We start from the raw sequence: 27,365 nt of genomic DNA, 5'->3' as shown, positions 1-27,365 counted from the left end.
AATGTTTTCTGTTAGTCACCATAAACGTCACACTGAACTTAGGTTAGTCATGCAGTGAAAGAAAAATAAATGTAAAAGCGTAAATGTTGGTGTTTTAATCATAGTTTGGGAGAAAAAAAGTAGAATGGTTTCACCCAAAAACAAAAATTTGTTAAAAATGTCCCTTAGGCCATTCAAGTTGGAGAGTTTGTTTCTTCACCAGAACAGATTTGGAGAAATCTAGCATTATTTTACTTGCACATCAATGGATCCTCTGCAGTGAATGGGTGCCGTCAGAATGTCCAAAAAGCTGATAAAACCTCACAGTAATCCACAAGTAATCAACATGACTCCAGACCATCAGTTAACATTTTGTGAAGTAAAAAGCTGTGTAATTGTAAAAAACAAACAAATCCATCATTAAGGCATTTTAACTTTAAACCAATAATATTACCTCCACCAGTGAAATGAGCACATTTTCAGCAAATGTTAATTTAGGTAATTCATGTAAAATTAGGTTAGCTATTCATTCTAAGGGACTACATCATACAATTTCTTGCACCAAAAAGTTTTGGTAGTGTTTGTTCTTGTTTATAATCTTCAGTCTATAGAAATTCCAGAGAATGGGAAATTCATATGGGGGCAACGCAGATTTCGCAATGCATTCAAGTTGAGGCATGTTGATTCACTTTTTTGACCAGCTGAAAGCAGCTTGGTTTGAAAGTGACTTCAGTACGAGTTGTGCTTCATACATTGCTACACTATAGACCTTTTTTGCCCACAAAATTTAATTAAATTTTTACTAATGTGACAGCACCTTTACATTGTACTTTGTATTAAATTCATGCATTCCCTGAAAACTGAAACCAAGACATTGTTGTTGCTAACACCATCTACTGTTTGAGTATAGCATGACCCTATTAAAGTGTGTAATATGTCCCTCACTAGCACTACCTAGTAGAGTTACAGATTTCTTGAACACCTCTTTTCCCTTTGCCATTGGTTGGCCAAACAGTTGGACTGGCCCTAAACTCACGCTGGTGATTGGTGCATTTACTCTTTTTTTGAATGAAGTAATTATACAATTCGTTGACTCTGCATATTAAACTGGAATTTTAACAAGGAAAAGAATACACACAGAAAATACCAGTTTTCCCACCAAGATTATTCGGCTTTCAATTCAAGTGCACATTTTGCTCTGTCTTTGCGCTTTGAATGAAGGCTTTGGTCTGTATTACTGGCTTGTCTTACCTTTAATACCGCTTGAAAGTCTGACTTTGATCAATTCAAAGCCTCTTCATCATAAATTCAGACAGGTAGTCAACTATTCATATGACTGTAAAGCACATAGCCGCCTGCCTCTGTTGTCGTGACTGTGAGGAATCCCTCTTACTAATGAGAGACTTATGGAGAAAATCCGGTGAGAAATTAATGCTTTATGACAAATATTTTTTAGAAATGATTAAACCCTTCTGGTATTGAGTGAGCAAGGCTGCTTATTGACTCAAGGCAACAGACAGATTTATGGTAGATTTCTAGATTTGCCGTAAGTCCAGAAGTGATGTATAATTCACTGTTCTGGTCTTCACCTTGGATTGACTTTGTTTTGCAAATTTATTGCTTCGGAATTGCCCCGGCCTGCACTTTTTTTTAATTGAACATCATCTGACCCAGCTCACTAAAAGAAGCAGCAAGGAAAAAGAAAAATATGAAGTAGGTCAAGGATGTGGGAAAGAGAGCGCTTTTAGCATACTGAGTGTGCAGTTATTTTTCTTTTTTTGAAGAGCCAGTGGATCATTATTTTGAAGATTACCCTTTTAGCACTGCCTGAAGCTAATTTGAAAAGTAAAAATGACTTATTTTTAAAGGAATAGTTCACCCAAACATTTATACTCATGTTCATGTCATTTGAAAGCCACGTCATTCCAAATCCATGTCAATCCACACTGTTTTTTTTTTTCTGTGGATCATTTTGTAAAGAAGCGTTATAGACATTTCCAATGACATTTGTTCATAGAAAATGTCAACCAACCAACATCCATACTTTGATTTTTTTTTTTTTTTTTTTTTGTGATCTATTCCAGTGTGAACGGAAATGTTCTGAGGTGTGGAAAACGTGATGAACTGATCACCTGAAAGCGTTTTGAAACGCTGAGGCTCAGCCAAAACTGACTTGATGAAGCGATTGAGCCATATTGTGCTTTCAGTTTTAGTTCCTTTGACAGATACTGTGTCAAAGCATAATGCCCCTAAACACAACTTTGAAGACCATTTATGTTATAATAAGAAGTTGAAATATTAATTGAAAACGACACTTTTTGCCCAGAAGGACCCATTGTTTCATATTGTCATGTGATCATGATAATATCGGGACAGTTTTGCTATTGCGATATCACAATATTGATAATATCATATATAGCCTAGTAGGCTATACAGTATATATACAAATTACATACCAATTATTGTATATAAACTATAACAATGATAGAAATAATAAGAAATGTCTCTGAAATACAGGTAAACATACATAAAGACTAAAATTTGCTGAAGCTGTCTTGTAGACTCTATATAGATTTTTTTTTTGTGTGGTTTATTTTAGTATGTCACTAGATGCAACAGTTTCGATTTTGCATGGAAGCAAGGCTCTGCAGGTCTTTTGTACTGTGTAATGTATGTACACAAAACCTGTTCTATTTATTTTCCAGGGAGCAGGGTGAAAAAGAACCTTTTTTCCAGTGTGTAGTTTATGACAGCCTTACAAATGCTGCGCTTTTCAATGCAATTGCAAAATTGCATAGCGGCTGGCCTGAGGAGGCCATGCTAATGGCAGAGTGTATTGTAAAGTTGTCATCTGTCGTCACACATTTTCCTCCCATCGGGCTCTGTTCTTTGATGTGAGTTGAGACAGTAATGTGTGTTTGGGAGAGAATGGCTGCTGCTCTCGCTGAATAGTGGAGTTGACAGCACTCAGCTGCAATTGGACATGCAGTGCAAAAGCGGGTCTCTCTCCACAGCATCAGATCGCTCGCTCGCTCTCTCTATCTCCCTCTCAGTCTCTCTATCTCGTCCTAGCAGCTTGAGCTCTGTGCTGTATGGATTCTCTGTGTAAAGCCACCGCTTGCCTCTCTTCCTTCTGGTCGGACTTCACAGAAGGACACATGCCACAGGGCAGCTGGTGACCGCGCGGATGATCCACAGAATCTCTGACAGACTTGATATGACATCAGACGTGTCTGGCAGATGTGCACAATGGCGGATTTGGGTGCTAACGAATGCAGCGAGTACAGATTAATTGTGCACCACGGCCTATTCAGTAGGAGTGAATGTAAGAAATGTTATCTATTCTGTGAGATGATAGAAAAGGTTAATTGATACACTGTAGCAACGACCCTTTTTATAGAGAACTAATTACATGTCCGCATGCTGGCTTGATGTTGATGAAAATAACCAATTAAGCGAAACACGTAAAATATCTCACAATCAGCTATGTATAATTGGTAGCACTCACAAGTTTTACCTTTCAGAGGTTGCCTTCAAAAAATAACTAACATTCATCAAGGATTTTTGGCGGTTATTAACTTCAATACAGTTTATTAAAAAAATGGTTTTCTTCAGTAATTATAGGGTGTTGAGTGTGTACACTAATTATTGAGGTGCATCATGGGTGAGTGCACTTGAAAATGACCACTATGATTTTCTTTTACCACTTTCTGGTTTTTATCTTTTAACATACCTTATCATTTTTAGTCATTTGCTAAAGTCTAACTAGTAAAAAAAAAAAAAAAAAAAAAAAAAAAAAAATATATATATATATATATAATTTTTTTTTTGCTTATAATCGTGTTTCTCTGAAACTTCCAAAGTCCAATATATCGCATATTATACAGTAAAGGCCAAGATCACACAAAGAATGATACCTAAGATAACTATAACGATAACTATAGTAGTGTCCACACCAATGATCTGTTTGGCTGCTAACAGTTTGTTGGATTCTGATTGGCTGTCAAAATAATCTCTCAAAGTGATTCAAATATTATTGTTTTAGTTGTGGTGTGGACTATTCTCACAGAATTGGAACAATAATTAAAACTTTTTCATTATAGGTGTGAACAGGTCTTATGGACAGATACGATGGCTTTGTGTGACGAACACAATTGAAATTTAAGTCTCTGTTAAACACCAGTTTATCCCAAAGGCAGCGAGAGAGAGGGGACTCCAGATGGAGGTCCAGAGGTGAGCTGGTAAAGTGGGGAGCTTTCACTGGCTTCAGTTCATCTCACCTTTGAGAGATTGCCCTTTTGCCCCCTTTACACTTGAGCAGTGAAATGCTTCAAATGCCTCCCACACATCTTTACTGTGTTCAGCTGAAAGTGGGCAAAGGGGTCAGGTGGAGAATAACCCACTGTGATTTGAGTAGGTTTGGAGTACTAAGAGAGAAACACAATGTTCAAGAGCATGTGAGGGACACTTGTACATGGGATTTATAACATGTTTTGTCAGTCAGGTCAAGTAATACATTCTCTTTTTTCATATAAGCATGTAACTTCCGTAATGAGACTTACGTTTATTTTTTTAATAAAAGATTTTTCAGTAGAAAATTTAAGCGTTTTGATTCCCTAATTATCAGCAGTTATTGACAGCGGATTACTGTCACGTCAGTCAAAAGTGGGTGAAAAAAGGCTTCAGACTCGTGCAGCGAGAAAAGCGTGTCTCTTGTGGAAGCGCTTTGACTTTGGTGAAAAAGACAGCAGTTGTGCTTTGCAGCTTGAAAAACTTATTCAGATCTTGAATAAGTTATACAAGAATGTGAGCAATGGCACAATACTAAAATGTTCCCATTATAATCACTGAAGCTGTCAGTCACTGAAGTTCACACCTCTGCTTGTGCAGCTCAGCAGGAGCTCACTGTCTGTCCACGCAGAGTTGTGTATTACCATTATATTCAACAAAACTCCATGCACAATAAATCTTATTTACGCTCGCTGTGCTTTGTTGATTATAACGGGAGTGTTGTAGATTGTCACATCACTCACTTGCAGTGTTATATTGAGTGTTACCCTGTCTACATTGCATGTGAGTGGCATATCTAACAAAGAACTCCAAATTACTGCCAATGCTTTTGTTTCTTGGGTTCTAAATCTTGTTTTTTAGTGTCTGGTGATGTGTCTTCAGCACTCAATTTTCACCGCAAACGTAAGTGATGCATAAAACGAGCATCTGTGTTGGTTCAGACTGCTTAATACTCACTTGTTAGGACCGGTTTTTGTAACTGATTGGCCTAAAATACTATGTCTGTGATTAGTTATAATGCTCAACCACTGCAAAAAGGCAAGATGTTCATGATTCATGGAAACCATTGTAATCTCAGATATTTATAATATTAATTGCAAAACTTTGATTTTGTTTTGCGTGTGTGTTTTTTGCTTTTTAGTTTTTTGTTTATGCAGTTTATCGGTTAATACTGTATTTGTTTGCAATAAACAGATTTGCACTTTATTTTTTCAGATCTCTTCTCCACTGCAAAAATGAAATTTTGACTTGTATTACAATACAAATATCTAAGCATTCTTAAAATCTCTGTCAGAGTACTATGAGGCACATTTAACACTGACATACTAAACATTCCTCTAAATGCCACAGTTTTTCCTCATTTTACCATAAATACAACTAGAGAGATGGAAAAACAAATGTGGATTTGAACAGACAGGGAGCAGATATCACCGCCGTGTCTGACAGCTTTGTGTGATACTGTGTGTGTGAGTGAAGCAGAGAGACATTATGTGTGACAGCCCTTGTATCTGACACTGTTTGTGTGTGTGTGAGACTATAAGCCAGAATACCTCCAAAGCCTAATGAGGCTGTAGATCATCACAGCGTCTCCAGTTCGATCAATCCACAGGCGGGTCCGATGTTCTGTGGGTCTGAACCTGCTCTTATCAGCCAAACGCACTGGAGCACGACCGCACAGTCCAACCCCTCGGTTCAATACCGAGCCCAAATACTCTTTATTTTCTGGCAGATAAAGGTGCGGCTGGAGCATGAAATTTTGAGCCTTTTTCCCATTATTGAAGGTGTAATTTTGTTGTTACACATATTAGATCTTCATGGCTGGTGCGTTTCAATAGTCAGCACATTGGCTGTAAATAAAGCCGCCTTAATGAGATTCACTAATTGCTGATTTAGATTTATTGATTAGTTCCAGAGCTCATTTGCTTCTTAATTTGCAAGTTGAATATATTTTCAAGTATTTGTTCTTAAGTATGCAACACAACAAATAGGGGTTCATTTTAATTACAAATTAAAGAAATTGTTTGCTCAATTCTAAATTTGTCATCATTTACCAAAGTTGAGGTAGTTTTAGATGTCACACAAAGTTTGCCTTGACATAACTGATGGCTGACATGTGACTGAGTGCAGTGTTGCAGATCCTCATGCAAAGCTATTGTTTGACTACAGATGATTTGTAATGTAGTGCAAATGTTGTACGCAGTATTATGGTAGGGATGCACAATATTGGTAGCATATCAGTTTTTAGTCAATATTTGAGTTTTATTGTTATTATTGTTGGTATTGGCCAAGATTGTTTATTTAGTGAAGTTATTAACGTAATTTCGGGAGGAGTACACCCATCTAATCTTACAATTAATATCCGAGTATAAAAAAAGCCTATTACCACTTCCGTTGTTAGTTCTTTCAGCATCCCTCCACCTCCCCATCCCCACTTTTATGCATATTTATTTAATTTATCCTTCTGTCTATAGGGGGGGCTATCAGAGCTCGAGTAGAATATCCTCTCTGAGCCCTCTGCATCAAGCCAAATCATGCTAAGATTAAATGGGCACACGAACTCGTGAAATTGTGTATGCTCTAATATCCTCGACATCTAACGTTTACTTAAGAGTAATTGCGAAAATGCTAATAATTTAATAACACTGTTAAAGTAATAGATCACCCAAAAATGCAAATTTTCTTCAAATTTACTTATTCGACTCAGGTCATCCAAGATGTGGAGGAGTTTTTTTGTTGCTCATCAATGGACCTTCTGCAATGAATGGGCGCCATCAGAATGAGAGTCCAAGGAGCTGATAAAAACAACACGATAATCCACAAGTAATCCATTTTTAAGTTAAAACCATTGTTCCCGGCTAACATGCAAGTCCTGTATTCATAATATTACTTTCTTTAGTGAAAAAGTCATCTGAAGCATGTGAGAGCTCTCATTGTGACGGCACCCATTCACTGCAGAGGATCCATTTGGGAGCAAGTGATATAACACTTTCTCCAACACTTTTCTGATGAAGAATCAAACTCATTTACATCATGAGAGGGTAAGTAAATTTTCATTTTTGGGTGAGCTATTCCTTTAAATGTAATCTTTAACAGATTTCACAGGAAATGTAATGTTATTCATTCTGTATTTTAGAATGCTTTAATCCCAAAATTCAGTTTTAGCATTTAAAATAATTAGCTTTCATTTTGTATTCTTTTATTTGTTTATTTTGGATAAAACAGTATAGAAATATAGTATCTGTAATGTATCAGTTATTAATAATCAGTATCCGTAGTTTAAAGAAAATGTTTTGAGTGAACAATTTCTTTCATTTGCTACAATTCCATTCCTTAATAGGCTGCTGAAGAATTGCCCCCAGGTCAAACTGTGTCACTAAGACATTTTATTTTAATTCTGAACATATTCACCCAAAACAAAAAACAGAACAAAGGAAAAGATCTGTGCTTTTGTGCTTTGTTTCACTCAGGAAAAACAGACAAGATGAAAGTCTTTCAACAGTAACAGTCAACTCCTTTATCAATCTCCTTTATCTATCAGCCTTGAAAAGCACGCTTCTTGAAGTAAAAACGCATGTATGCATTGTTAATTGGCTGCTGTTTTTCATTTTCTGACTATAAAAAGTCTTGTCTTGCAGCATGTTCAACCACCAGATGTGCCACCAATTCAAGGTTAACTTGGACAGATAACACGAGCATCAGTAATTCTGGGCAGGGATGGGCTTCTGACTTTGCCGTCCCCAGAGGAGGAATTAGGTTTAATTTTCATGCCTCTTGTTTTAATGGAAATATGCTAAACAAATATAAAACACCATCAACAATTGAATGCAAATCTAAAGAATCACTTATTTATTTATTTATTTTTATCTGTGTATTACTTATGGGTTGATTATTTAAGGCACTCACTGACAGAAACATAAATTGTCTTTATGCTCAAGCTCATGACCCCAAGGCTTTCACAAATTAAACAATATTTTGTAAAGAGAGATGAGACAATGAGAAATGATTTGAAGAAGATTTAATCATAACCACTGAAGAGGGCGTGATTGGAATGGCTTTTCAGAAGAATCAGTTACACCCCGAGTCTTTGTGTCCATACATATTATTATGTATCTGTGTGTATGTGTGCTGTCTTAAAACCCACAATGTAATCTACAATATTTTGAAGCCAGCATTAGAAATTGCTCATTTAGAGAGTCTCTCTTCTAGTATTTTCAGTGATTCAGCACCTTACATAAACTGTGATGGTAGCATTAAAGGGATAGTTCACCTCAAAATGAAAATTCTGTCATTGTTTACTTATTTCATTCCAACCTGTGTGACTTTACTTCGTCTGTGAAACACAAAAATGTTTTGAAGAATACTGGTAACCAGACTGTTTTGATGATCATTGACAGATTTTATGGACAAAAAACACTGAGACGTTTCTCAAAATATTTTCTTTTGTGTTCCACAGAATGAAGTACTTTTTTGGGTAAACATTTTATATTGATTTTTTTTTTTTTTTTTTTTTGCAGCACAGCAGCATTTAAATATCGGTTAATTGGTTATTTGATCAGCAAATTGTTTATTTACATGCATGGACGGATGCACTAAAATGAATCACTTTCCACTGATGCATATGAAACAGGATATTGTTTCAGTTCATTTGGCTGTAAAGCTGTTAATGACACACAACTCACTGGAAAAAGTAGCTCATTACTGGAAAAGCTTCATGGCAGAAAAGCTACTGAACAAATTAACCACTTTTAATCACGGCCAAGAAAACTCTCAATAACCAGACTGTATGTAAAAGAATGGCAAGATATCAATAAGTTCAATAATTAAGCATAATGTTGGCGTATATTGAAATATTGGGTGATATGTATTGCTGTAATTACTGTAGATAAAGCAAGGAAATTGTGCCATTATGGGGCTGATAAAGGAGCACGATGGAATGGATTTCTGCTCAATTATTGTGTGGCTCCATTTACACATTTAATGAATTAAAAACTAATTGCATCACATGGGAGCTTCAGATAGACTGTACAAATGTAGATTTTGTGATGAATTTATTAATCACAAATACAGGAAATTGTAGCAGCTACTTTACAATCAACTTCGTACTAGAGTGTTACTGATCAATGAGACACTGAATGCTGATATTTCTTAGATTCAGGATTCTTAGGTCATTATCTTGAAGTGTGTGAAGTTCATAGTCTTTGTTATTTAGTCAGTTGATTAAATGATTAGTTTATAGAGTTGCTGTATTAGTGTTGAAAGTACCACAGCAATAATGGAAAGGAATTAAATCTGCCCCTGGTTCAAGTACTTGACTCCGGTCTACTCTTGTTACACTCCATCGCAGATGTTATTTCAATTCCAATTCATTTGTGTAGCACCTTTCACAATACATATTGTTTTAAAGCAGCCTTAGTGTCTTACAAACCCCCACGGAGCAAGCCAAGGGCGAGAGTAGCCAGGAAAAGCTCACTGAGATAGTTAGACAGAATGAGGAGGAAGACACCTTGAGAGGAACCAACCTCTGAAAGACAAATTAAAAAGTGAAGTATGCAGTTTCTGCACTACTAGTGTCACCTAGCGGAATTACAAAAATGAGGCATATTTTCAAACAATCCTTGCAAACACTCATCACAACCATTCTCACGTTGTGATATCTTACAATTTTTATTTTTTTCTGGGGCTTGACGGTAAAGAGTTAACAATTGAGTTTAGCTTACTATGTCGAGAGGAAACTCCTCAAGTTCGGCGTTTCGATTGAAACCCAAACATTCCATCAAGTTCTATACAAGCACCTCTTGTGTTTACACTTGTTTTACCACATTATCTGTTGCTGTATATTTTGGCATATTAATTACTTTTCCATGATCCCACTCCAGCTAATCACCCTATGGCTCAGCCTGCTACAGTAGCCATGCCCCAAACTCTCGCTATTGGTTGAATTGGAAAGAGACTGACAAATCTAGGTTGACACATCTCTCTAAATGTTTTTGTTGTGTCTGGGAGGCTCAATATATACACTATGGGGAGAAAAGCCCATGAATGACATACTTGTATTAGTGAATAATCAATAAACTTGGTTAAGAGAACATATTTTGCCATATAAATTTAATAAACTCCACCTTTAAAAAGATATGTACAAGAATATACAGCCACATGCTTGATTTTGAAGTGCACACTACCTAGTAGAGCGCACTACCACATACATGCAAATTAAAGGGATAGTTCACCCAAAAGATGAAACTTCTGTCATTAATTACTCACCTTCATGTTGTTCCAAACCCATAAGACCTTCGTTCATCTTTGCAGCACAAATTAAGATACTTTTGATGAGAGTTTTCTGACTCTGCATAGACAGCAATGAAACTGACCTGTTCAAGGCCCAAAAAGGTAGTAAGGACATCGATAAAATAGTCCTTGTGACATCTGCGGTTCAACCGTAATGTTATGAAGCTGTGAGAATACTTTTTTGTGCACAAAGAAAACTAAATTAACAACTTTATTGATCAGAAGACTGACATGGAAGAAAGAAATGGTTGGTTATTATAAAAGTCATTATTTTTGTTTTCCTTGCACACAAAAAGTATTGTTTCGTAACATTACGGTTGAACCACTGATATCACACGGACTATTTTAACAACACTGTAAAAAAAATTGTTCCAAAAAGTTGTTTCAACTTAAAAGAATTTGTTACTCCGCTGACTTGAATTTTTTAGTTTAGTCATCTTGAAATTTTAAGTTAAAATGTTAATTTAAGGGACTACTGGAATATTTTAGCTGTATAAACAAAATTTTAAGTCAGCGGGGTAACAAATTATAAAATAATAATAATTAATAAATAATAATAAATTGAAACAACAATTTTTTTTTTTTTTACAGTGAATAGACAGATACCCTAAAAGGAGACATATGCTGAGTATGCATTATGATTGGATGATATGGAAACATATAGGCTATGAATACTGAGTCAAAGTGTTTCTCTGTCACACACTCTGCAGATGCTCTGTGTGAATTATTGCCAAATTATTGACCATAAGATTTGGAAACATTTTTCCACAACACTGTGCGCTACAAAACTAGTATGAACTAGGTAGTGTACACTAGATGATGCGTACTTGCTGTAAAGAAGAAAATGTTTATTACAAGGGATTTTATATTGTTATTTGTACACTAAATTAAATGTACAAAATAATTTTCACCAATTTCCCAAATTAGTACTAAGAAATGGCAAGTAGCACTGAATTAAATGTGAAATTTAGAAGTAGAAAGACTGAAAAAGTATTTTCTTGTATCATACAGCTTGTATGAAAAATCACTTTTACAGTGTAGGGGTGTTGGAATATACCAGTATTGATGATATTTAAAAAAAAAAATAATAATAAAATAAATGTTGATATGTTGTTTGAGTGTCTTCTTTAGGTGCTTCACTGATTAACAAGTTACTCAAATGAGTGTTGAATCATTATCAAACAACAAAAATAGGTCTAGTTTTAACTACTTTGACACTCTGGTGAATGAGGTCAGCTAATATATTTCCTGCTGTTATTATAAAACTAATTATGTCTTCATTAGCATAATCTGCTAATTTGGTAGATTAGATTAGAAATGAATCACTATACTTTGTTCACCATGACAGAAAACAAAAAAAAACAATAGCCTTAGTCTAATAAATACACACAACAGGCCAGGAGGGGCTTCGTTATCTAGAAAGTAGCAGTTCCAGTTATGGAAATAGAAACCTTTACTGACGATAAGAGATGAGAATATTTCAAATTAGCTGCTTATTATGTGCAAAATTGTAATAAGAAAGGTCATTTAATTTCGATAGTACGGTGGCAATCAGAAATGTCCTCATAAGGGACGAGCAGAGGCTGAAGGGGAGGCGATATGCAATATATCTAAATGAATCATGCGCCGTTTGATCCGCGGCTGATATTAGATTTTCCTTCTCTCTTATTATTGGTCCTCCATGAATTGGCCGAGTGATATAAACACTGATGACAGCTTTAGTGCCGCCGACTCTGTGCATTTACGCCTGACCTCGATGTGCTGTTGCTCGGGGAATACGAGAAGTGTCTCACTGATAAAGCCACCTGCAATATTTAGATTTTTTCCTTTTTTTTCTTTTTTGATGGAGCCACAGAAACTGAGCCGTAATATACTTTCTGGGCCACGTCTGGGAGAGAGTGGCAGTGTTAGAAGTAGTCTCCCTCACAGACCACTGCACAGGAAGAAAATAAAGCGAAAATAGGATGATGAAAGAGAACCTGGTGGCGCTGCAGTGACATATCTCTGTTTCTAACGTCCGCCCTTGAAGGGAGGATGGCAGATATAGAAAGCCAAGCGAGAAGGGCGAGAGAAAGTAAGGTTGTACACAGGTAAATCAAAGAGGGAGAGGGGAATTGTGGGTTATTGAAACAAGTAGTTTCCAGCCACAAGTAATTCACCCCACAGATGATGACTTTCATAGCCCTGGACCAGTATTCGATCCTGTGGGGATCGGGAAATCTGTCAGAGAGCAAGTAAACTCCATTCCCACCTGTATTCTCATTTGCCTTTGATGACAGTGGTGCATCACATGATGCCGGTGGTTTGGCAGTGGCAAAGTCGATCCTGGCAGCCAAACCCACCGACCACACATCAGCTGCTATTACAGCCGCAAAAAAAATCCCATTATCCATTCCAGAATTTTTTTTTTTAATGTGTTATCTAGGAGTGTTTTAAGGGCCTAATGGATTTCTTATCTTTATTTTGCTCTGGATTTGTAAAATAAAATATTGTTAATTACTGCACTTTGAGGTTTCTCCACTAATCGGTTAATGTATTTACATATCCATGGTTTTTGTGAATAAGGGAATTTGAGTTTTTGGTCAGTAACTTCCTTTAGAATTGCTTTAGTACACACACACACACCAAAAAAAAAAAAAAAAAAACTGAAAATGAAAATTTGCTGAACAATTACCCACCATCCAAGACGTACATAAATTTGTTTCTAAATCAAAAAACAGATTTGATAGGACTCTCTATCCATAATATAATACTCCAGAGTATTATAAATGGAAGCAATGCTTTGAAGTTAAAAACAACTCTGTTTCTTAAAAATACACAGCTTTTCACCTCACAGGAAGTTAATTGAAGTTCTGGAGTCCTGTGGACTTGTGGATTATTGTGGTGCTTTCGTCAGCTGTTTGAACTCTCATTCTGATGGCACCCATTCACTGTACTTTTTCAGCAAATTTTTATTTTTGTGTGAACTATTCCTTTAATGGGTTTGTTCAGATTGTGGCAGTTGTGTAAAACAGTGACTGAGTCCTTTCGGCCAAACGCAGGGCTTAAACATAGACGTCTTTATGGGAAATTCGTCTTATTTATTTCTTCGAAGAGAGAGTTGACATTTTGAGAGAATCAGACGTTTGTTAGAAATAGCATAATTGGATCCTTTGGCTTCAATTTATAGCCGTACATCCAAATTCAGCTTTAGGATAAGTCTCTCCAGGTGATACTCTAAAATCCATTACCAAGTGTCACTTTGTTTCACTTTCATCACACAGCGAATGTCCTGTTCATTTTAAATTCTTTGAATGGCATACGCCTCAAACAAAAGCGTATTGCAAAGTGAAGGCATAATTATGGCTTGTATTTGTGAAGAAATCACAAATGTGTTGGGTTGCTAATTTGTCTGGAGGCATATCTAATATGACAAGTCTATTTAAGTAACTGCTGTGAATTCAATAGGAACATCTCATTACAGTCTAGTATGCTCTTTCCCACCGAGGAGGATCACCATGGCGATTAGAGAGTGCGAAGAAGCACATCATGTTTTGCATTAGTGAGAGACGTTGTCTACACAGTAATTTAATCTACATGAGATCTTCTTTAAGTTTTTAAGTATCATTTTAAAGCAGTCATGCGTTATTTGCTTTTTGCTTTATCGCAAGACAAGCCTATAACTATAGAAGCATATGTGTAGCTAAATTCAATTGTGCAATGTAATATGCAAAATGGCAATGCAATATGTAAAATGGCAATGTATTTATGTATTTAAATTTAAATTTTCCCATTCATATGTGCAACATTTAGTGCAAAATGAAAATTCAATTATATCATTTAAATTTTCCATTTTCTACACTAGTTTTAATATGCAAATTAAAAACATATTTTAAAGTTGCAAAATTAAAATTAAAATGTATTACCCAAATTGATTAGATATGTTTAACATGTCCAAGCAAAAACTGTAGCAAAATTATAATTTAAATGCTGTTTTTCCTAAATGCATCTTAGGGGTAGGACACTTGGGATTGCATTTTCATCATGAGACCGTGGGATAATTGTAGCAAAATGCAATGAAAGTTTCAAAATGCATTCTGAGCCAAAGGTGCAGCAAAATGGTGATTTAAATGTCTTTTATTTTTCTTAAATACATTGACACTTACATGTATGACGTTTCAATTGCCTTTTCATTAAATACCCCGCGATGAATATAGTTTAAGTCATTGTGGATTTGAAAATGCATTCCGAGCTGAGCACGCCTCCTAGCTGTCAATCATTACATCAAGGCGGAGCTCGGCAACAGGACACACAATAGGTCAATATTCACTATTAACCAAACGCTTTTCACCTGCCTGAACATCTCTCACCGTTTACACTCGGATTGATGCACATAAGCAAACACTCAGTGCTATTCTATACTTATTTACTACCTTACCTTATATTTTATTACTCTTTTATTTTTAAACCGTAAAATAGCGCGTGTTCCACATATGCTTCCATATATAACAATATCAACTCAAAACAAATGTCATGAAGTGTAACATAACTTTTTAATTATCATTTGGAATTTGTTTATATATAAAGTGACGGTAAAGACTTTTATATAAATTAAAATGTCATTTTTAATTAAATTTCTATTTCAAATAAATACACATTAAGCAGTACAACTTTTTTCAACATTGATAATGTTTCTTGAGCACCAAATCAGCATATTAGAATGATTTCTGAAGGATCATGTGACACTAAAGACATGGAACATCTCCTGAATAAATTATATTTTAAAATATATTAAAATAGAAACACTTATTTTAAAATGTAGTAATAAAAATAAAAGGTTCCAAAAGGGCAGTGATGCCATAGAATAAAAAAGAACCTTTATTGTTAAGAGTGTACCACAAACTTTGGATATTGTAAGACTCTAGAATAAAGAATAAGGACCTGAATAATATATTAAAGTAAAGAATAAGAATGAATTAAAATAAGACTTGAAGTAGCACTTGTGGCGTGTGGACCAATTTAATATTTTTATATATATATATATATAATTAATTTTCATATATAATTATTATTATTATTATTTTATATATTTGTTGTTGTAGTTGCATAGAAATTCTGTACAATTGCTTTTTTTTTGTTTTATTGTAAAAGTAACAGCATATGCATGAGGGTGAGTAAATAATGACATCTTGATTTCTATTTTTAAAAGAAAACTCCAGTAATACTCATATTTATCTGCATTTCCATTTCTGATCGTGTAATATCTCACACATATTGAGTGCCATAACATTTTGTCAGATACAGAAGAGACCCCTCAAAATGCTCTCACCTCTGCAGACTTTAAATGACAGCACTCCTCTTCAGTAACCAGGTAACCAATTTTAACCTGTCAGTTAAATATGTATGAAGAGCGATTGGCTAATCTGTGCTTGTAAATTAAATATGGCTGCATGGAAAGCCAGATGGCTCCGTGGTGTAGAGTTATTCGCGGTAATTTAGTATCTGAATTTAAACCAGTCAACGGAAAATGAGAAGTGTCTTGATTCGCAAAATTCTTCAAGGGGGTTCTGTTTGTGAGAGGTGTTGACGCAAGATAAAAGTAATTGCTGCAAAATGTCTGTGCTGTGTGTAATGAGCGCTATCTCTCTTAAACGTAAATGCCTGAGAGACTTTCGAGAACAAATACTCTTTCACAGCCTCTGTTTCAAGCAGAACTGGTGCTTTGAGGTATTTTGGAAACCATCTCCGCCAACTGGTTTGCAATACACCTTTTGGAATGTTATGCAAATGGAATGCTCTGTTTCATAAGACCACCACAGATGAAAGCGGCCAAAAGCTGGTTTGATGTATAAAACATGAATTACTTTTGAAGGTTTCACAGGTGAACAATAGCAGCACATCCTCCATCACTGAGCAAGGCAAACATTTATGCATTGGATACAGACCTGATCTGATATTACTCTTTGATGTGTGGTGTCCATTTTAAAAATACTTTGTAAAATTATTTTTGGTGATTTATTAATAGAAAGGGCTAAAGTCCAGGGATTTATTTTATTTAAAAAAAAATTTTTACTTTGATTTTTTTTTTTTTTGCAAAAAATGTTTATTGTTAGTCCATGATGGCTCAGGTCCATTAAAAATGATTAATAGATTCAACTTTAGATTTTTATAATGTATTAGTAAATGTTGAAATTAGAAGTATTTTTAGAGTTACCATTTAGTTGTATTAATGTTATATTATGTTGCTCACACTTGGTGCATTTCTCGCTATCAACAAATCATTAACTACGACTTCTGCCTCAATAAACTCCTGATTTGGTGCTTATTAATAATTGGCAAGGTAGTTGTGAAATTTAGGGATGTAGAATACAGCCATACAGAATATGTGCTTTATAAGTACTAATAAACAGCCAATATATTAATAAGCAGCATGCCGATAAGCAACTAGTTAATAGTGAGAATTAGTCCCTATACTAAAGTGCTACCATTATTTTCATAGAAAATAAAAATAATGAAGAAAGATGCACTTTTTATTTTCTAATACACTTGAGTCATTTTCTGCAAGTTTGCACCTCTTCAAAGTAAATTATCATACAAATGCTTCTCTGCGCTTATAATTCCCATTAATCTGATTTTATTTTTCATAATAGCCGCTAGTAAACTTCCCCCCTGCTTCTTAGACTTTATTAAAGATCACGCGATACACACAATTCCCTTATCACTGTTTCACAACAGGATTTGACTGGAGCATGAACCAGTTCAAAACATTTCAGGCGGATTTATTTTAATGAACCCAGCTTGTTCTTGAATGAGAGATTCAGAGAGCTGCAAGTGCTTTCTTTGAATACTCATACTATTACACTAATTATCTCAGTCACTGCTTACCTGTACTGCAGTCCTCTCCTTTGCTCAGGCTATAAAAACTAAATATGCTATTGATGTAAACACTTATGTCTTGCTCTCCAATCCATACAGTAAACTTATTTGTCCTTGAAAATACCCCTTTAATGGCTTGTTATGGCTGTACGTTGTTACAGTACCATCATAAAATATTACTGCCAGTGTTGCATATAGTATAACAGTATACTAGTTTGACTGCTGTGAATTAAAACCCCAGAGCATTATGACACGGTCAGGGCATTGTGTCCTTTATTACATAGTCTTTTGCCATGCAAAGTGCATCTGTGTCAGAACAATATTTGATGCTTTGTGCAAGCCAGTAGTCTGATCTGCAAGGTTGAAATGTATAGAATCTCACGTGTTACAAAAGAGAATGGATGGAATTTAATTATAGTAACCTGATTTTATCACACATCTGTTGAGTTTTCTGGACGAGCACCATCACATTCTGATTCTGATGATACTTTATCAGGGGATCTGATCTTAATAAAAGAGACTATTTATATAATTATATGTTAATTAAATCCTACATAGGTTATGAAATTACTTCAGGTAAAATTATGCAGTGACACACTTGGAATGACACATTTTACTAACCAAAAATTGTAAATATTCATATTTTTATTGATTTTTATTTTGAACTATTGTAGTTATTTTTAATAAAGGACAACATACATGTAAGATATATATACTAAACATGCCTATTTTGTTATTATCTTTTATTTATTTATCCAGCCAGCAAGATGGATGGATGGATAGATAGATTAAACATTTTATTCAGCAAGGATACATTGACTTGTTTAGAACTGACAGATAGAAACAAGTTTGTAATGTTAGAAATAAAATCAATTTCAAGCAAATTCTGTTCTTTTGAACTTTGTATTCATCAAAAAATCCTGAAAAAAATATCACAGTTTCCACAAAATATTAAGTGCAAAATCATTTTCTAAAAGATCATATCACACATTTGTACTATCATAATATAATATAATAGTAGCAACATTTTTTTAGTATAATTAGCATCCCTATTATAGAAGTAAATCACAACAGTAAAAATAAAGCCTCCAGTTTCTCTTACGAAAGTGTTCCAGCTTTTGCAATGACACTCCAATATAGAACAAGTTAGAAGAAAATGCTGTTAAACAGCAAAGCAGAGACAGAAAACCATTACTAGTGTAAGACAAAGAGGAGTTCAAGCAACATCAATCTCTGTATTGGAAAATAATGGTCACTTCCACCCCATAGAGTCGAATTGCTCTCGGCTACCAGCTTTTTTCCCATCTCTCTCAGCTCAGATTCTTCAGTTCCGGTGTATAGAGATCTGCCCGATCACTCATCCCAGCGTGTCACTATGTGTTGGATGAAGAAAAAGAGTGATTTAGCACACTAGCGTGAGCGTGTGGACATACACACGAAGGTGTACCGTTACATTCTGGTCGCAAGCCACTTGGAACTCTCACTTAAGCCATAAACACTGTTTTCACAGATATGCGAGGACACATATTATCCCTCTCAGAGCAGCATTTCAACTTGATTATTGTTTTTCAGCAGTACTCTTAACCCAGGCAATCATCGGCTAGGTGTTTTGAATGCTGAAGTGGGTTCTGTTTAGCAGGCTAAAGCAAAACACTGAAAATGACGAAAGGCCCTCTATGATATATAACTGAGTTCTCATAGTGACACGATATTACATAGCCAGCAGCATTGCACCAAATCAGCTGGGAGCCCACAAACTGGGAATTGAGCTGTCGTCCCACAAATGTTATTGAAGTGCCGTGCCAATGCACTAAAGTCAACATAGCCAGCAGGGCAGAGTTTAGCAGAGCTTATGATGTCTTAGTGAGTAAGGTTTCACAGCTTCAGTTTATACAGACGTCTTAACTTATAGTGGCAAAATTTCCCTGTTGAGAAAACCTTCAGGCAGTGATATATTTTTTTTATCTGGGTGTTTTCTCCTTCTCAGAGGTGGGGGAGTACTTCCAAATTTATGCTTTCCACCACAACTGACAAACAAGGTTTTTTTGTACAGTACTGGTCAAAGTTAGATTCAAGCTTATGACTCGAGAGTCTTACGCTAGAAACCAAAACTATTTCTAATTATATGTTAGTTAGTTTAAAAATAATATTTTTCATATATATCATATATAGTTGGTGTATACACTCTACTGTTCAAAAGTTTGAAATTAAACCTTTAATAAACAAGAATTCAAAGACTGGTAAATAGTGGAAGACATAGAATGTTACAAAAAAAGTCTGTTTGAATAAATGCTGTTCTTTCGAACTTTCTATTCATCCAAGAATAATGGGGAGAGGGGCCATTATTTTCAACCTTAATAATCTTTCTTAAGAACCAATTAAAGCCATCATTATCCAAATATAAGTCACCGTGAGGGATGTACCTGCCTATAACAATCACTATTGAAAATGAAAGCAAAATAGCAAACACAAATATTTCACTTCTTGACAGCAACCAGAATAGTTGCTAGCCTTTATTTTGAGACGAGGAGACTCACAGAAATAGCTGTAAAATTGAGTTTTGCTCAATGTGGCATTGATGTACTGTAAAAATAATGTGGCATTGATGTACTGGAATGACATCTCTATTGAATCTATTTTAAAATTAATTAATTTGGTCAGCAATGGATGCAGGTGAAATATTTTAAATACTTACAGTGATGGTTACACTCCTAATATGTCATGGTTTACTTTAGTGATATATTAGGTCCAAAAGTCTGAGACTACACAGAAAATCTAAAGGGGAGGAATAAATTATTGAATTTTTGTGCCAGTTTTTAATGGGGGTAAATGCAAAAACAAATTGCCAAAATTTCCAACACAGATTCATTACAGTTCATATGCATTTTTTGATTAGTTGCAAATTTATGAATGGTGACTTTTTACCAAGTTGCACTAACATTTTCCATTACGTCTTTGGATCAGCTGATACATCTCACGCCACAGATAAAGTTACATACTGATGATCTTTCTCAAGTTCTGCAATGAGACCTCATTATCACGGGCCCCTGGTGGGCAAACTTAATTCTTAAAGGAAGGAGGAGACCATCTGGAGCACAGAGTGAATTAGTCTGTAAGATACAAACTAAACAAGTAAGATGATAGACAGACAGACAGACAGACAGACAGACAGACAGACAGACATAGATAGATAGATAGATAGATAGGTTTGCTAAATAAACTGACCCAACTTTTACCATTTCAGAAAAATGAGTCATCCTCAAATGCCCTGTGTATATGGGCTTCTGTACACAGTCTGCTTCACTCACCACTTAGTAGGACATTTTTATGAAAGAAGAGTCTTCCCTCATTTCTGGTCAGAAACCCATACTCTGCATGCAGTTGTTTAGGCCACGGTCACATTGATTCTGGATCTGTAGAGTGATCTGTGAAGACACACTGGCACATTTGCATAGATGAGAGCCTGTCTGAGAGTCTAGAGAGAGAACATGTTGTGTTTCTTGAATTGCTCCTCTTGAAATGCTCTGGGCATTCTCATCCTTCTACAGGAGGTGAAGCTTGTTATGAAATAAGCGCTGCTGTCTTGAGTGAATTGATTATTTATGGCTGATGGCAGCAGGTGGTGTCTGAGAACATTTATGAAATACTGGGCATTTAATTTTGTAAAAAAGCACTATGTCAATTTAATGCTTTGAGGCAACTTCTAAAAAAATATTTATATCGTAAAATTAAGTTGCATGATTACTGAAGGGAAAAGGGTTTTCGGTCTAAATGTTGTAGCTGAAATCACAAATTGACACAGAAAAACTGTTTGGAATAATTAGGATGTGTGTGTATATATATATATATATATATATATATATATATATATATATATATATATATATATATATATATATATATATATAATTGCAATATTTCACACACACACACACCTTTTGATATTTTTGATTGTTACTTTCAAGTAGTTTAAATAGGCATGTTAACAATTAGAACACGTGTGTATCTTCTTAACCTTAAAATAACAGAAATGATGTGGGTATGTCATCCAGTTTGGATTTTCAAAACAATCAAAAGTAGGCTAGGTGCGCGACGCCCTTAATTTTGTGCTTCAACTTTCCTGTCATCTCTCTGTCTATAGAGCAGGGTTCCTCAAATCTTACCCTGGAGGTCCAATCTGCTGCAGAGTTTAGCTCTCCAACCCTGATCAAACTCACCTACCTGTGATTTTCTAATGATCCTGAAGACTCTGATTAGCATGTTCAGGTGTGTTTGATTAGGGTTAGAGCTAAACTCTGCAGGAATGGTCCAGATTTGAGGACCCCTGGTCTAGAGTCTAGACATCATTTTTTTCAGTTCTCAAAAATCTGGGTTATTTGATTTGTGATTTTGGGCAACAATGCTTAATTTTCTCTCTCGAGTGATCCTTGAACAGTCGTGTTGAATGACAGAGGCTGCAACTATAAGGCAATCGATGAATGTCGCTCACGCATTGCATTACTCCAAAACTCCATAAAATAGCCGCTGATTTGCGCGCTGTGCTGCTGCTATGACAACAGCGCGCGCTTTTTCCAACTTGTGCGTGATTTCCAGTCTCTATTCGCGGTGAGCAGCCTCAGGCTCTAAAAGAAAACCGAGCAACGGTCGCACAGGAGGGTGACTTTTTTTTTTTTTTTTTTTTTTTTTTTTTTTGGAGAAGACTGTGTATACTCGCACTGTACTGCACTGAGGAACCACAAACACCCTCCATATCCATTCACGCACAGCTGGAATGACATTTTGGCAGTTTCATTCGCTCTCGGGTCTCTTGCCTTCACTTCTTAAAGTTTGAGACAGCGTGTCAGTGAGGGAAAAGGTGGATTTTGAGTTCGGATATTAAAGGCGATAGGACCTAAGAAAACAGGAAGATTTAGGGCACCACTAAAGTGTACATTTCATACGTTATTTTATTTTACCCCCATTTCCATGGCGACGGCACGGCGCGGTCATCGATAAGCGCTCTGTACTAAGTACGCGAGGGATTTTGTTGTCTACCTAGGGATGAAATCTGGATTAGCAGATGAACTGTAATGGCTAAATAACGCGTTTCTCTTTTGGACTCCGAGAACTCCGCAGATGAAGATGGTTGTGTGTGGATGCTGGAGGAGGTGTGTGGTGATGAGTCTCAGACTGTTGTTCCTTCTCCCCGTAGGTCTGCCTGTCCGCAGTCAGGGAGAATCCCAATCCGATAACAAACAGATGGACAATATCACCATCAGACAAGGAGAGACGCTCTTCCTCAGGTAGGCGGTGATGCTTGTGCATTTATCATGCTGTCATGTTGCTGTCAAGTGTTTTGTGTGTCGGTTCATGACGTTAGTCAGCTGATTTTTTAAAGATTTATGTTGCAGGGTAAAGTGGCTTAGTTAGCTTCAAAATTAGGGACATTGTTAATGTGCTTTCTGTTTTCCTTTATAAGTTTTGGTGTACAAACTGAAAACTGTGGCGGTTCACTATAATGGAAAACATTTTTTTAGTGCTGCAATACATTTTTAATTAAATTCAAATGGACACAACCTGCAGTTCATTCCACTTTTTCAGCCACTTTGAATTTAATTAGCTTACTGAAGAAGAACATTAAGTTGAAACTTGATAAAATGCATATGAAAACTGATAAAATTTACGTTTTTTGTGAAAAATCAAATTGAAACATGTTTGATTACATGATGTGAACATTTGCACAGTGCAGAAAATATTAGAAGAAATTATCTTCTAAAACATCCAAGAGTAGCAAGGATGCAGCAAAGTTTGACTTTTCAGTGGAATAAGAAACCTGGACATTTTGTTGCTACTTTTTTCAAATGTGCATTACCTTCTTTGAGGCCCAGTTGTTCCCAAGTACTTTGTACTTTATGTTGGTCTATTTAAAGTTCTAAAGGAGTTATTTATTATTTGTGACCCTGGACTTTTGGATCTGAAAAGCTGAATAAATAAGCTTTCCATTGATGTATAGTTTGTTAGGATAGGACAATATTTGTCTGAGATGCAACTATTTAAAAATCTGGAATCTGAGGGTGGAAAAAAACAAGTTGTCCAAATGTAGTCCTTAGCAATGCATATTACTAATCACAAAGTAAGTTTTTATATATGTACGGTAGGAAATTTACAAAAATATCTTCATGGAACATGATCTTTACTTAATATCCTAATGATTTTTGGCATAAAAGATAAATCGATAATTTTGACCCAATGTATTGTTGGCAATTGCTACAAATATACCCGTGCTACTTAAGTCTTGTTTTGTGGTACAGGGTCACATATAAACAATTATTTTAAGCAGTTTGTGTATGTTTAACTCTTATTAACTAGCTAATTGTGTTCTGTGTGCTTGTGCATAGCCATAGTTTGTGAATGAAATTGGCCCCCAAAGTGTGGTAAATGTGACAAAATCTCCCTTTGGGCATGTCCTCAATTGGAAAAAATATACATTACTAAGGAACAGTGTGTGTGTGTGTGTCAGGTTTTGCCTATACTGAGGGGAACAAATGTCCCCACAGGGATAGTAAACCTGAATTCAGCTACATTGTGGGGAATAGCTAGCAACTTTAGTGAGGAATGCAACTTAATGAACATGATAAACAATGTCTTAATGAACATTTAGAAACTTTTCTGTAAGAGTTTGTTTTAGGTTAGAGGAGAGATACTGTCACTAGTTCAGCATAAAAATGATAGGAAGTCAATGGAAAATCCAAACAGAAAAACAAATCATGACAGAAAAACAAATGTTTGTTTGGGTGCAAAAGGCAGGCTAGTTATTTTGGTGACTAATGTTTTGGATCTTCATATGACTTATTGAAGGAACATGAACTAGTAACCTTTAGGATATTCTCATGACTAACAGGATTACACCCACTTTAATAAAGCTTAACCTCTGTGCAGGAATAGAAAAACTTGCTAGTGGAGATGACTGATTGACAATGCATTTAATACACAGTGTCTGCTGTTTACTTAGAATATTAAACATTAAGCCAGTGAGGGGGTGTATGATAAAACTGGAAAGGTGCATTGAGGCATGTATCTTTAAAAACAACGAAAATCTTTGTTGCACACAGTGAAGACCAAACTTTTGACAGATGCCAGCATGTTTTGTTGTCACTTAGGCTATAGTGTTGTTGTGCATTTTGAGTTTTAGGCCGGTGTAAGCCATGCTCAAAAATATATAAAAAAATCAGATTTGCAGGCCAATTTTTAGGGGAAAAGTATTCAAATTGAGGAGCAGTATGGGGTCTGGAATATCAAAAAGTCCAATTATTATGTTGGATACGTCTCAAAGCTGATGTTGTGATACATGGACTGCATTAACGATTGATGTTTATTTGAAAACAAACATTAAATCCTCTAAAATTACTATTTTATTTAATTACACAATTGTTTTAGCTTCAAAAAGTAGATTCATGCAGTCAACATGCCCTAAACATTTCCACAAAGTGACTGTCTTGATTTTAGTAATATGGCAGCTCATTCTACAGCGAGTTGGAACAAATCTTGGTTATTTAACGTATACTTGTATAAAAAATGTTGTTTCCTGCAGTCATGCTTTCTGTATTTGAGTGTTAAATCAAGCCTGTCCACAAATATATTGGCTTATTTAAAATTCCGCCAAAGTTATAAACCTTCGTTCAGATTGTACGATGGGTGCAGCAGTTTCACTGATGCATTGCCAGTCATTGTGACAGCTGCACAGTTTACAGTTATTGGTGTCATCATACCCGACCGCCCAAGGTGATGTTTTCAGTCATATTGCCCCCTCAGGTGAACATTAGCAGAAAACTAACTCTGGCAGTTCCAATTACTCTTAGGCCAAAAACACAATAAGGCCATTACATTAAAAATAAGATTCATTGCGCAAGTCCTCAACAGCGTGGGCTAAATTAAAGCCCTCTTACAGAATTATGTGACAAAATTTGAGGGAGTTTGAGAGCAGTGAGTGGGCGTTGAAGTGCTCAACTGTCTAGAGAGGATTATGGGATATGGCAATTTATTGGCTGGAAGACGAAGAGGAGGGCTATGGTTTAAAAGGTGAAATTGATGAGCAGCAGAAGTACGAAAAGAAATGACATGAGTAACAATTAAAATAAACAGCTGCTCATTAACAAATGTGCAGATGAGAAAATGTGGTTGCCAGAAGAAACTACAGGTCACAGATGACAGGTCAGTAAAATTTTAGGATGGTTTAAGCAATTAAAAGAAAACACGTTAATGAGGAATACAAAACAAGCAGCCATGAAATCACTAGCGTTGTGAGACTTACAATCCTAGCTTCAGATTTGGAGAGAGTAAAGCCTGTTTTCCCTTTTGTTGTGATTGCCATATTTGAAAATCTGTTAGGAAATTAACTAGCATGACAATAACTTTCCTGAAAAAAAGCCTGTTTTGTTTGTTGCAAAAAATAAATGAACTGTATCATATGGAAAAAGAAAAAAAACTACCTAGGGTATAAACCAACAATCGAAACGCAAGCCAAACTTGTCGAACTTAATGAATTTCCACATGCTACTTCCTAGCTCTATCTCTCTGGTCACAGCTGCCAACCTTTTCTCACTTTGCTATTTTAAAGCTGAGTTGATGCGTCTAGCCAATAGGGCTGCACGATTCTTGCTAAAATGTGAATCACGATTTTTCTCCATGGGAATTGAGATCACGATTCTCTTACATGATTCTCATTTTTTCAACCAAAATGTATTGCACTCAAGTACAAAAAAACAAAACAAAAAAAACCCACAGGACATTCAGTATAATAAAGTGCTGGATTTACAAAAAATTGTCTCTTTTCTTTATTTTAGACCCCTTAAAGTGAATAATTTAAAGCTTTAAGTTGTTGAACATGAGAACATTAACAATAATCAGTGTTTCCCACAGGTTTGAAGGCAATGTGTGGTGGTCAGCCGGGGGGGGGGGTTAGATGTTTGTCCGGGGGGGGGGGGGGGGGGGGGGTTGCAGATGAAAAGAACGATTGGATAGGGGATACGATTGGATCCCCTAAAGGGATTTCCTAGTTCCTAAAGGTTAATAATAAAAAAAAACTGTTAATAATTGGTTACACAGAACTTTATTACATTAATTCTCTCCTCCTCTCCTACTCTTTCTTCAATGCCTAACAAATCTATTTCTTTCTCTCCCTGACCTTGTCTTTCTGCTTGAGCAGCACTAGTTGAAGCCTGAAAATATTGTAAACAATAACAGAACTAATTACACTGGTCGGACTAAGCTCTGTTTCAGACTGATACCTCCGGTTCAGGATGGTCCTCATCCTCAACACGTGCCTTTTTCAGTCGCGGAAAATACTTTTCAATACTCATCTGGATTGAAGCAACAAACATTCGGTGTAAGAGTAAAGAAACGACATAATTTATAATACGTTTATTTGATTCACAGCTGCTACATATAGTGTTTTGACCTCGACAACCCAACTAGGCTAGCCTACATTTTACCGCAAACTTGCGACTAGTTAACTTTCTAAAGAAGGCGCAATCGCGTTTGCTAAGGGTCGGGACTTACAGTAACATCAACACACTGAAACTATTGTATTCAGAATATAAAATATTTTATAGCACTTTTTAATCTGTGATTGTGTGTTAAAAGTGTTCACGAGATACCAACCTTTCGCCAGCCGTCTTCTCTTCACAGATGATCCAGACAGAAGTGGTGTGCACGGAGGGGAGGGGCTGTGTGTGTGTGTGTGTGTGTGTGAGGGAGAGACGCGTGAGTGACAGAGAGATGAAGAGAGAGCAGGGAAAGGAAATGCAGTTGAACGAATTCGCTGCGTGTTTTAAATAGCGTACAAAAGAATAACGAAACGCAATATGTGACGGTCGGTATTGATTTATTTTTTTTGTTGGTCGGTGTTGAATCTGTGGCGGTCGGAATTTAATCTGTGGCGCACCGCCACAGATTCGTCTATGTGTGGGAAACACTGA

The 27,365-nt window shown here is 35.9% G+C and overlaps 1 protein-coding gene across 12 annotated transcripts in view; it reads left to right on the top strand.

Moving 5' to 3' along the window:
* LOC306865430 (opioid-binding protein/cell adhesion molecule homolog) overlaps positions 1 to 27,365 on the top strand; it is a 347,027-nt gene that overhangs the window by 218,894 nt on the left and 100,768 nt on the right. For 7 of the 12 annotated variants that reach the window (XR_013783863.1, XR_013783865.1, XM_079410018.1 and 4 more), the window contains exon 2: positions 22,601 to 22,691. Coding sequence is in view for 9 of the 12 variants with exons in the window: in XM_079410018.1 (XP_079266144.1) it covers positions 22,601 to 22,691 (91 nt within the window). In the remaining 3 variants the exon portion in view is untranslated. Of the gene's footprint in view, positions 1 to 21,993; positions 22,692 to 27,365 lie in introns of those variants that run through there. The other 5 variants (XM_079410021.1, XM_079410020.1, XR_013783864.1 and 2 more) reach the window with 4 other exon arrangements.

This window comes from Barbus barbus (assembly GCF_936440315.1).
Source record: "Barbus barbus genome assembly, chromosome: 47".
Taxonomy (NCBI): domain Eukaryota; kingdom Metazoa; phylum Chordata; class Actinopteri; order Cypriniformes; family Cyprinidae; genus Barbus; species Barbus barbus.
Note: the sequence above shows the minus strand (reverse complement) of the source record. Positions and strands in the feature narration are given on the sequence as shown.